Source organism: Mytilus galloprovincialis, chromosome 7 (genome assembly GCF_965363235.1).
Source record: "Mytilus galloprovincialis chromosome 7, xbMytGall1.hap1.1, whole genome shotgun sequence".
Taxonomy (NCBI): domain Eukaryota; kingdom Metazoa; phylum Mollusca; class Bivalvia; order Mytilida; family Mytilidae; genus Mytilus; species Mytilus galloprovincialis.
The window spans coordinates 25,428,435-25,442,653 of record NC_134844.1 but is presented as its reverse complement, the minus strand read 5'-3'; the positions used below and the strand labels follow the sequence as shown (position 1 = coordinate 25,442,653).

The 14,219-nt window shown below is 35.9% G+C and overlaps 1 protein-coding gene across 1 annotated transcript; it reads right to left on the bottom strand.

Moving 5' to 3' along the window:
* Positions 1-12,360: 12,360 nt before the first annotated feature.
* On the bottom strand, positions 12,361-13,723 carry LOC143082628 (uncharacterized). The gene has a single exon (XM_076258412.1). The coding sequence runs from the start codon at positions 13,687-13,689 to the stop codon at positions 12,406-12,408; it is 1,284 nt and encodes a 427-aa protein (XP_076114527.1). The 5' UTR covers positions 13,690-13,723; the 3' UTR covers positions 12,361-12,405.
* Between the last annotated feature and the right edge of the window lie 496 nt (positions 13,724-14,219).

The window sequence follows — 14,219 nt, the reverse complement described above, 5'->3', positions numbered from 1 at the left end:
CAAACTAAACTTTGACCCCAATTTCAAGGTCCACTGAACATAGAAAATGAAAGTGTGAGTTTCAGGTTAAAGTTTTTGGTCAAGGTAGTTTTTGATAGAAGTTGAAGTCCAATCAACTTGAAACTTAGTACACATGTTCCATTTGGTATGATCTTTCTAAATTTAATGACAAATTAGATCTTTTTATCCAATTTAACGGTCCATTTAACATGGAAAATGATAGTGCGAGTGGGGCATCCATGTACTTTGGACACATTCTTGTTTTGCTTTTTGTTCACATTTGTCTTTATTTGCCCATCTGACCTTGACATTATTCTTCAAAATTTTACCTACCGCAGTCAGAAATATGAGCTTGGAATTGATTTTACCAGGAAATACTGGTTAATAAAAAATACTGTCCCCAGTCTTCAACAGTGGTCAACTTCACCATGTTTACATGCAATACAATTAACATACATATAAAACAGATATTTTTAGTTTACAAGTTCACTAATTTGTGATATACATCACCAGAACGCACAAACATGAACAATTTTCTAAAGATTTATTAAGGTAATTATCTATAATACTATTATACACCTAATGCTGCTCATACACTACTATGAAAAGAAACTGACAGACACTACTGATTTTACACATAATTATGCTCATACACTATATATTCATTTTCATGGTTCACAACTACCTAAGGATAAAACATATTTCTGGCTGTTCACAAAAGAGCACTTACCAACTCTCATGTGCCTAGGAAATTAGAAATAAGATCCAGATGAAAACAAAATATATCAAATAATTTTATTATTATAAAATTTTATGTCATAATTATGTAAAATACATGTTGTGTTAGGCTCTGATACCGTCCATAACATTAAAGTATGGTATTGTGTTTCTGTTCAGCTTTTTTCCAATCATATTGTGCACAATATTGTTGTAAAATGATGCTCTTTATGGGTTCTTAATTAGATTAGATTAATAAAATTCTTATATAGCTACTATGAGAAAGAACTGAAAGACACTACTGTGTATACACCTAATGCTGCTCATACACTACTACAATAAAGAACTGAAAGACACAACTGTTTATACACCTAATGCTGCTCGTACACTACTATGAGAAGGAACTGAAAGACACTACTGTTTATACACCTAATGCTGCTCATACACTACTATGAGAAGGAATTGAAAGACAACTGTTTATACACCTAATGCTGCTCATACACTACTACAATAAAGAACTGAAAGACACAACTGTTTATACACCCAATGCTGCTCATACACTACTACAATAAAGAACTGAAAGACACAACTGTTTATACACCTAATGCTGCTCATACACTACAACAATAAATAACTGAAAGACACAACTGTTTATACACCCAATGCTGCTCATACACTACTACAATAAAGAACTGAAAGACACAACTGTTTATACACCTAATGCTGCTCATACACTACTACAATAAAGAACTGAAAGACACAACTGTTTATACACCCAATGCTGCTCATACACTACTACAATAAAGAACTGAAAGACACAACTGTTTATACACCTAATGCTGCTCATACACTACTACAATAAAGAACTGAAAGACACAACTGTTTATACACCTAATGCTGCTCGTACACTACTACAATAAAGAACTGAAAGACACTACTGTTTATACACCTAATGCTGCTCATACACTACTACAATAAAGAACTGAAAGACACAACTGTTTATACACCCAATGCTGCTCATACACTACTACAATAAAGAACTGAAAGACACAACTGTTTATACACCTAATGCTGCTCATACACTACTACAATAAAGAACTGAAAGACACAACTGTTTATACACCTAATGCTGCTCGTACACTACTACAATAAGGAACTGAAAGACACTACTGTTTATACACCTAATGCTGCTCATACACTACTACAATAAGGAACTGAAAGATACAACTGTTTATACACCTAATGCTGCTTGTACACTACTACAATAAGGAACTGACAGACACTACTGTTTATACACCTAATGCTGCTCATACACTACTACAATAAGGAACTGAAAGACACAACTGTTTATACACCTAATGCTGCTCGTACACTACTACAATAAGGAACTGAAAGACACAACTGTTTATACACCCAATGCTGCTCATACACTACTACAATAAGGAACTGAAAGACACAACTGTTTATACACCTAATCCTGCTCATACACTACTACAATAAAGAACTGAAAGACACAACTGTTTATACACCTAATGCTGCTCGTACACTACTACAATAAATAACTGAAAGACACAACTGTTTATACACCTAATGCTGCTCATACACTACTACAATAAGGAACTGAAAGACACTTAGTACTGTTTATACACCTAATGCTGCTCGTACACTACTACAATAAGGAACTGAAAGACAGCTGTTTATACACCTAATCCTGCTCATACACTACTACAATAACGAACTGAAAGACAACTGTTTATACACCTTATGCTGCTCATACACTACTACAAAAAGGAACTGAAAGACACTACTGTTTATACACCTAATGCTGCTCATACACTACTACAAAAAGGAACTGAAAGACACTACTGTTTATACACCTAATGCTGCTCATACACTACTACACTAAGGAACTGAAAGACACTTCTGTTTATACACCTTATGCTGCTCATACACTGCTACACTAAGGAACTGAAAGACACTACTGTTTATACACCTAATGATGTTCATACTCTGCTACACTAAGGAACTGAAAGACACTACTGTTTATACACCTTATGCTGCTCATACACTACTACAATAAGGAACTGAAAGACACAACTGTTTATACACCTTATGCTGGTCATACACTACTACAAAAAGGAACTGAAAGACACTACTGTTTATACACCTAATGCTGCTCATACACTACTACAATAAGGAACTGAAAGACAACTGTTTATACACCTAATGCTGCTCATACACTACAACACTTAGGAACTGAAAAACACTACTGTTTATACACCTTATGCTGCTCATACACTACTACAAAAAGGAACTGAAAGACACTACTGTTTATACACCTAATGCTGCTCATACACTACTACAATAAGGAACTGAAAGACAACTGTTTATACACCTAATGCTGCTCATACACTACGACACTTAGGAACTGAAAAACACTACTGTTTATACACCTAATGCTGCTCATACACTACTACAATAAGGAACTGAAAGACACTGCTGTTTATACACCTAATGCTGCTCATACACTACCACAATAAGGAACTGAAAGACACTACTGTTTATACACCTAATGCTGCTCATACACTACTACACTTAGGAACTGAAAGGCACAACTGTTTATACACCTTATGCTGCTCATATACTACTACAAAAAGGAACTGAAAGACACTACTGTTTATATACCTAATGCTGCTCATACACTACTACACTTAGGAACTGAAAGGCACAACTGTTTATACACCTTATGCTGCTCATATACTACCACAAAAAGGAACTGAAAGACACTACTGTTTATACACCTAATGCTGCTCATACACTACTACAATAAGGAACTGAAAGACACTACTGTTTATACACCGTATGCTGCTTATACACTACTACATTAAGGAACTGAAAGACACTACTGTTTATACACCTAATGCTGCTCATACACTACTACAATAAGGAACTGAAAGACAACTGTTTATATACCTAATGCTGCTCATACACTACTACAATAAGGAACTGAAAGACACTACTGTTTATACACCTTATGCTGCTTATACACTGCTACACTAAGGAACTGAAAGACACTACTGTTTATACACCTAATGCTGCTCATACACTACTACAATAAGGAACTGAAAGACAACTGTTTATATACCTAATGCTGCTCATACACTACTACAAAAAGGAACTGAAAGACACTACTGTTTATACACCTAATGCTGCTCATACACTACTACAAAAAGGAACTGAAAGACACTACTGTTTATACACCTAATGCTGCTCATACACTACTACACTAAGGAACTGAAAGATTCTTCTGTTTATACACCTTATGCTGCTCATACACTGCTACACTAAGGAACTGAAAGACACTACTGTTTATACACCTAATGCTGCTCATACACTACAACACTTAGGAACTGAAAAACACTACTGTTTATACACCTTATGCTGCTCATACACTACTACAAAAAGGAACTGAAAGACACTACTGTTTATACACCTAATGCTGGTCATACACTACTACAAAAAGGAACTGAAAGACACTACTGTTTATACACCTAATGCTGCTCATACACTACTACAATAAGGAACTGAAAGACAACTGTTTATACACCTAATGCTGCTCATACACTACGACACTTAGGAACTGAAAAACACTACTGTTTATACACCTAATGCTGCTCATACACTACTACAATAAGGAACTGAAAGACACTTCTGTTTATACACCTAATGCTGCTCATACACTACCACAATAAGGAACTGAAAGACACTACTGTTTATACACCTAATGCTGCTCATACACTACTACACTTAGGAACTGAAAGGCACAACTGTTTATACACCTTATGGTGCTCATATACTACTACAAAAAGGAACTGAAAGACACTACTGTTTATATACCTAATGCTGCTCATACACTACTACACTTAGGAACTGAAAGGCACAACTGTTTATACACCTTATGCTGCTCATATACTACTACAAAAAGGAACTGAAAGACACTACTGTTTATACACCTAATGCTGCTCATACACTACTACAATAAGGAACTGAAAGACACTACTGCTTATACACCTAATGCTGCTCATACACTACTACAATAAGGAACTGAAAGACTACTGTTTATACACCTAATGCTGCTCATACACTACGACACTTAGGAACTGAAAAACACTACTGTTTATACACCTAATGCTGCTCATACACTACTACAATAAGGAACTGAAAGACACTGCTGTTTATACACCTAATGCTGCTCATACACTACTACAATAAGGAACTGAAAGACAACTGTTTATACACTTAATGCTGCTCATACACTACTACAAAAAGGAACTGAAAGACACTACTGTTTATACACCCAATGCTGCTCATACACTACTACAAAAAGGAACTGAAAGACACTACTGTTTATACACCTAATGCTGCTCATACACTACTACACTAAGGAACTGAAAGACACTTCTGTTTATACACCTTATGCTGCTCATACACTGCTACACTAAGGAACTGAAAGACACTACTGTTTATACACCTAATGATGTTCATACTCTGCTACACTAAGGAACTGAAAGACACTACTGTTTATACACCTTATGCTGCTCATACACTACTACAATAAGGAACTGAAAGACACAACTGTTTATACACCTTATGCTGGTCATACACTACTACAAAAAGGAACTGAAAGACACTACTGCTTATACACCTAATGCTGCTCATACACTACTACAATAAGGAACTGAAAGACTACTGTTTATACACCTAATGCTGCTCATACACTACGACACTTAGGAACTGAAAAACACTACTGTTTATACACCTAATGCTGCTCATACACTACTACAATAAGGAACTGAAAGACACTGCTGTTTATACACCTAATGCTGCTCATACACTACCACAATAAGGAACTGAAAGACACTACTGTCTATACACCTAATGCTGCTCATACACTACTACACTTAGGAACTGAAAGGCACAACTGTTTATACACCTTATGGTGCTCATATACTACTACAAAAAGGAACTGAAAGACACTACTGTTTATATACCTAATGCTGCTCATACACTACTACACTTAGGAACTGAAAGGCACAACTGTTTATACACCTTATGCTGCTCATATACTACTACAAAAAGGAACTGAAAGACACTACTGTTTATACACCTAATGCTGCTCATACACTACTACAATAAGGAACTGAAAGACACTACTGTTTATACACCGTATGCTGCTTATACACTACTACACTAAGGAACTGAAAGACACTACTGTTTATACACCTAATGCTGCTCATACACTGCTACACTAAGGAACTGAAAGACACTACTGTTTATACACCTAATGCTGCTCATACACTACTACAATAAGGAACTGAAAGACAACTGTTTATATACCTAATGCTGCTCATACACTACTACAAAAAGGAACTGAAAGACACTACTGTTTATACACCTAATGCTGCTCATACACTACTACAAAAAGGAACTGAAAGACACTACTGTTTATACACCTAATGCTGCTCATACACTACTACACTAAGGAACTGAAAGACACTTCTGTTTATACACCTTATGCTGCTCATACACTGCTACACTAAGGAACTGAAAGACACTACTGTTTATACACCTAATGATGTTCATACTCTGCTACACTAAGGGACTGAAAGACACTACTGTTTATACACCTTATGCTGCTCATACACTACTACAATAAGGAACTGAAAGACACAACTGTTTATACACCTTATGCTGGTCATACACTACTACAAAAAGGAACTGAAAGACACTACTGTTTATACACCTAATGCTGCTCATACACTACTACAATAAGGAACTGAAAGACAACTGTTTATACACCTAATGCTGCTCATACACTACGACACTTAGGAACTGAAAAACACTACTGTTTATACACCTAATGCTGCTCATACACTACTACAATAAGGAACTGAAAGACACTGCTGTTTATACACCTAATGCTGCTCATACACTACCACAATAAGGAACTGAAAGACACTACTGTTTATACACCTAATGCTGCTCATACACTACTACACTTAGGAACTGAAAGGCACAACTGTTTATACACCTTATGCTGCTCATATACTACTACAAAAAGGAACTGAAAGACACTACTGTTTATATACCTAATGCTGCTCATACACTACTACACTTAGGAACTGAAAGGCACAACTGTTTATACACCTTATGCTGCTCATATACTACTACAAAAAGGAACTGAAAGACACTACTGTTTATACACCTAATGCTGCTCATACACTACTACAATAAGGAACTGAAAGACACTACTGTTTATACACCGTATGCTGCTTATACACTACTACACTAAGGAACTGAAAGACACTACTGTTTATACACCTAATGCTGCTCATACACTACTACAATAAGGAACTGAAAGACAACTGTTTATATACCTAATGCTGCTCATACACTACTACAATAAGGAACTGAAAGACACTACTGTTTATACACCTTATGCTGCTTATACACTGCTACACTAAGGAACTGAAAGACACTACTGTTTATACACCTAATGATGTTCATACTCTGCTACACTAAGGAACTGAAAAACACTACTGTTTATACACCTTATGCTGCTCATATACTACTACAAAAAGGAACTGAAAGACACTACTGTTTATACACCTAATGCTGCTCATACACTACTACATTAAGGAACTGAAAGACAACTGTTTATACACCTAATGCTGCTCATACACTACTACAATAAGGAACTGAAAGACACTACTGTTTATACACCGTATGCTGCTTATACACTACTACACTAAGGAACTGAAAGACACTACTGTTTATACACCTAATGCTGCTCATACACTACTACAATAAGGAACTGAAAGACACTACTGTTTATACACCTTATGCTGCTTATACACTGCTACACTAAGGAACTGAAAGACACTACTGTTTATACACCTAATGCTGCTCATACACTACTACAATAAGGAACTGAAAGACAACTGTTTATATACCTAATGCTGCTCATATACTACTACAATAAGGAACTGAAAGACACTTCTGTTTATACACCTAATGCTGCTCATACACTGCTACACTAAGGAACTGAAAGACATTACTGTTTATACACCTAATGATGTTCATACTCTGCTACACTAAGGAACTGAAAAACACTACTGTTTATACACCTTATGCTGCTCATATACTACTACAAAAAGGAACTGAAAGACACTACTGTTTGTACACCTAATGCTGCTCATACACTACTACATTAAGGAACTGAAAGACAACTGTTTATACACCTAATGCTGCTCATACACTACTACAATAAGGAACTGAAAGACACTACTGTTTATACACCGTATGCTGCTTATACACTACTACACTAAGGAACTGAAAGACACTACTGTTTATACACCTAATGCTGCTCATACACTACTACAATAAGGAACTGAAAGACAACTGTTTATATACCTAATGCTGCTCATACACTACTACAATAAGGAACTGAAAGACACTACTGTTTATACACCTTATGCTGCTTATACACTACTACACTAAGGAACTGAAAGACACTACTGTTTATACACCTAATGCTGCTCATACACTACTACAATAAGGAACTGAAAGACACTACTGTTTATACACCTTATGCTGCTTATACACTACTACACTAAGGAACTGAAAGACACTACTGTTTATACACCTAATGCTGCTCATACACTACTACAATAAGGAACTGAAAGACAACTGTTTATATACCTAATGCTGCTCATACACTACTACAATAAGGAACTGAAAGACACTACTGTTTATACACCTTATGCTGCTCATACACTACTACACTAAGGAGCTGAAAGACACTACTGTTTATACACCTAATGCTGCTCATACACTACTACAATAAGGAACTGAAAGACACTGCTGTTTATACACCTAATGCTGCTCATACAGTACTACAAAAAGGAACTGAAAGACACTACTGTTTATACACCTTATGCTGCTCATACACTACTACACTAAGGAACTGAAAGACACTACTGTTTATACACCTAATGCTGCTCATACACTACTACAATAAGGAACTGAAAGACAACTGTTTATACACCTAATGCTGCTCATACACTACTATAGTAAGGAACTGAAAGACACTACTGTTTATACACCTTATGCTGCTCATACACTACTACAATAAGGAACTGAAAGACACTACTGTTTATACATCTAATGCTGCTCATACACTACTACAATAAGGAACTGAAAGACTACTGTTTATACACCTAATCCTGCTCATACACTACTACACTAAGGAACTGAAAGGCACAACTGTTTATACACCTAATGCTGCTCATACATTACTACACTAAGGAACTGAAAGGCACAACTGTTTATACACCTAATGCTGCTCATACACTACTACAATAAGGAACTGAAAGACACAACTGTTTATACACCTAATGCTGCTCATACACTACTACAATAAGGAACTGAAAGACACCACTGTTTATACACCTTATGCTGCTCATACACTACTACAATAAGGAACTGAAAGACACAAGTTTTTATACACCTTATGCTGCTCATACACTACTACAAAAAGGAACTGAAAGACACTAAGTACTGTTTATACACCTAATGCTGCTCATACACTACTACAAAATGGAACTGAAAGACACTACTGTTTATACACCTAATGCTGCTCATACACTTCTACACTAAGGAACTGAAAGACACTACTGTTTATACACCTAATGCTGCTCATACACTACTACACTAAGGAACTGAAAGACACTACTGTTTATACACCTGATGCTGCTCATACACTGCTACACTAGGGAACTGAAAGACACTACTGTTTATACACCTAATGATGTTCATACACTGCTACACTAAGGAACTGAAAGACACTACTGTTTATACACCTTATGCTGCTCATACACCTAATGCTGCTTATTCATTACTATGAGATGGAACTGACAGACAGTACTGCTTTACACCTTATGCTGCTCATACACTTCTATGAGAAGGAATTGACAGACAAAACTGTTTATACACCTAATACTGCTCATACATTACTATGAGAAGGAACTGACAGATACTTACTGCGTATACACCTAATGCTGCTCATACACTACTATGAGAAGGAACTGGCAGACACTACTAAGAGAAGGAACCTAATGCTGCACATACACTAATATGAGAAGAAACTGACAGACACAACTGCTTTTACACCTAATGCTGCTCATACTCTAATATGGGAAGGAACTGACATACACTACTGTTCATACACCTATTGCTGCTGATACACTACAACGGAAAGGAACTGACATACACTACTGTTTATACACCTAATGCTGCTCATACGCTAAGTACTATGGCTGAGAAGGAACTGACAGACACTACTACTACTACTCATACACTACAAAAAGAAGGAACAGACAGACACTACTATACTACTACTCATACACTACAAGGAGAAAGAACTGACAGACACTCATGCGTATGTAACTACTACTGCTCATACTCAAATATGAGAAGGAACAAACAGATACAAATGCGTATGTAACTACTTCTGCTCAAGCACTACTAGAAGTAGAAGTGAGAAGAAACTGACTAACAATACTGCTTACTAGTATGTATATACATGAAGATAAAAATATGTGGTATGATTGCCCGTGAAACCTCACTCTACAGAACACTAAATAGCACAAAAATTAACAACTATATGTGTTTGTCATCGTACGGCCTTCAACAAGGAACAATTCACAAACTAAATACATTATAATTGTTATTGGATGTTAAGTATAACGTAGAGTATAATGTATACAGCTGAAGCCCTGTCTATCTATTGGTTGCAAATGTCAATTTTAATTACAATGCTTGATCAAACATATATACAACCAAAACAAGCAAGCCAACCAAACCGTTAACCCTTTCCCTTTCATGCATTTTAGACCTTTACTTATCGAAAATACATTATCGAAGTTTAAATGAATACAGAATTCGCATCAATGGTCATACACATGCCATGTTGGGCTCAAATGAAAGATAATTGGTAAAATATTTCAAAAAATTAAGTTTGAAGATAATTCGTCATTTTTTGGTCACGTGGTATATTTCCAAAAGTCACGTGACTGTTGGAGAAAAAGTGAAAAAATACAAAATCCTTGGGCAAAAAGTCGTGCAGAGACATATTGGTGGGCTAATAGGGTCAGGTTTTGATGGAAACACAATGCCCCGAGTCTGTTGAAGCCATATAAGTTATCATAGTGGTATAAATAGACGCATAACGTGCTATAGTCCTTGAAATATCGATGTCCGTAACGTTCAAAATAATTGATTTTAGACGCTCTTTTTGTCCGATTTCAAACTTGGACCCTAGTTATTTGTCTAATTCGTTTTCAATCAATCAGCAACCTAAACTTTGTTTTTACAAGGGAAAATTCATTGAATTACCAATGCTAGCTCGATCTGGGACACTCTTGACCGAGCCCGATGGAGCAAAGGGTTTAAAAGGGGGGGGGGCAATTTTGCACACACATTCTTTTAAAAAAAATTCGTAGGTTTCCTTTTTGAAATTGAAAGTAAAGTTAAGTTGAATTACATTTAATATAGGAAATTATTTTTCCAACTCCGGCAGTGAGATTCGAACTCTCAATCTTAGCGCCTTCGGATAGATCAGCGTACCCCTGCGCCACTGGCATTGTAGTGAATTTATCGAAATTTAAGTCTACTACTACGAAAGAAATGAAAAAAAAAATAATATAAAGATTCTCACCCAGTTTGTTTTCTTATGGAATTATGTGTTCAGATGATAATTTTTTGTTGTCAAATGCATGATTTTTACGCAAATCTAGGAGGAATCCACTCTTTAAACTGTCATTTTTTCATTGAAATATACATGTTTCTTCATTCAAACAAAAGTGTTTTTCAACTTTAGTATACCGCAACACTTACGAAACCATGTTTTGTTACATCTATTTCAACTTTGCCAAAAAAATTCAGAATATTTTAGCGGTTTTTGTCTCTTTTCTCATAATGTCTTTAAGAAATGACTTCAGATTTTTAGCGTAATTCAATTTTGTGATTGCGCTGCTACACTAAAAATTACATTTGCAACTAGTGTACAAGTTAGAACTATTAGTTTAATACTATTCTTCAAAAACTCACTGCACAGTTATTGAAAAAAGACATAAATCCTCTTAAAAGAGCAGTTTTCTTTGCACTTCTTTTTGAGAATATCCCTCAAAATTCGAACAAAAATAAATGGTTTTTACAGAAAAATTACACATCAGTAAGGGGCGACTTGTTTATTAACTAATAATGATAGAGGTTTGATGCACATTAAATCGCATTGCTGGTTATCTGAGGATTAATTTGAGCCCTTAACCACATCTGTACGTCAGCAAATGGCGATTAAACATGTCTAAATGTCCCAAAAAAATCTTGAAATTGGTTTCACCGGTAAGCTGTACCGGTGTGAAAGGGAGAGGGTTAAACTACAAACATTAGGAAAATAGCTTTAAAAGTCTTACGGACAATAAAACACTTTCAACAAAAATGGTGAAAACGGGGGATTTTTATTTAACCTCCACAACTGAAATTGATACATGCAGATTTGTACGGGAATTGTATATAAAAAGATTTAAAATGCACGACTCAAATTTATTTACAAACATTATATAAATTTTATTCATCTTCATCGCCCCTTATCATACACGATGATCTTCTTTGACTTTCTCTCTGAAGTCTAAGCTTTCTGTCGTGTTCTGTTTCATTTACCCTTTCAGCATCCTCGACAGCTTTAGGCTTCTTCACTAAATTAACCCATTTACCTTTGAATTTTTGAAGCAACATTTGCCTCTGAACTCTCGTTACTAAATGCCGCAATGCGTTTCTCGACGGATCTTCAATATTTTTTTCTGCTTCTTTGATTTGTCTTGCGCGTTCTTCCGCTACTAGCTTGTTTGCGATATTTGTTGTAACTTTACGTAATAATTGTTCCTGCATGATCGTCTTCTGTTCTATTACTTTGTTTTGATATTTGGTTTCCTCATTGTTTTCTTTCGCTTCCACTTCGTTGAAGGCGCGTACAAGATTATTTAGTGCTACTTTCATTATTTTTTGTTCTCTTGTGGGGTTTGAATTAGTTGGATGTTCTGACATTCGGCGCCTTTTCTCATTTTCGAAAGCAAGTCTTGTATCGTTCGCGGCAAAAGTGTGTACTACCTTTGCAAGGGATTCGTCCAGCATCTCGGACATAGCTAATTGGTATTCTTTGACCACGTCCTCTTGCTTATTCTCAAGATTAAGTTGTGCTTCCTCAATATTTTTGTTCACAAGAGATCTTTTAAAATTAGTGTCTGTCATTCCATCAACTAAATTTTCAATACTTGGTGTCCTGTGTTTGTTGTCATAAATTCCACGAAGCACTTTTATTCTGTGTTGACGCTCCTCTTCCATCTCTTCATTTTGTTGTTTTCCAAATTTCTTCCTCATCAACTCCCAGTGAAGCAAATCTTTATTTTCATAAACTATGGACTTCTTTTTATCTTCTTCGAGTCCAATTCTGCCGTAATTATACACCATCACATTGTCGAACTCCCTATTTAAATTTTCAAGTTTGGATAATGCTTCTAACCCCTTTTCCTCATTACCTACTTCTAACTGTCTTTCTTGTTCTCTCAGAATAGCCTTCCTTATTGCATAGCGTGTAAGTCGTGGTGTAGACCTCTGAAGGTGTAAAGGGATGTCAACATCCCAATGTGTTCCGCCGTATGCTGGACGTTGGGTGGCTAGAACGGCATGTCTGGTGTCTCTCAGATGGTAGTGACCAGGTTGTCTTTTGATACCAATTTTTATACAAGTCTGTGCCTTTGCTTGTTTAAGTTGCTCCTTGAAGGAACCTAGATACTTTTTAACTTGAACTTCTTCAACACTATCCGTGTCACTGTCACTTTCACTGCTAGACATTTTGGTGGTTTCAATAAGACGTTGACATGGAGATATTCATCTCTCTATGACGCTAACAGCTTCGTACGTGTTACGCTAAAAATAGACGAAGAAACGTTCGACGGAGTCATGTTACTAGTATGTTGTCCGTCCACTTTGAGTTTAAAAAATGGGAAGAAAAGGGAGTAGATTTCAGTATAGGTAATCACACGGTTACAAAAAAATATTAAAAAAGGCAGTGGCTGTTTCGTCGGCGCCGGCAAAAATAGAAAATGTGACATTTTGCCAACTCTGTTGAAAATATATGAGTTAAAGCCGGTAAAATAACACTTTTAAATAGCAATCATGGTTATTTTCTGGCGTCGACAATATAGTAAATTTGTTTTTGTCCCGGTTCTTTGTTAAGAGAGAATTTTAATATTTCCTTTTGAAAATTACTACGAACATGTGCATTGTCAACCGATTTTGTCTTGTGATTTGTCCAGAATAAGAGAATGAATATTATACCAATTAAACATGTTAATAAAAGGCGCATGGTGAGCAAAGCCCTG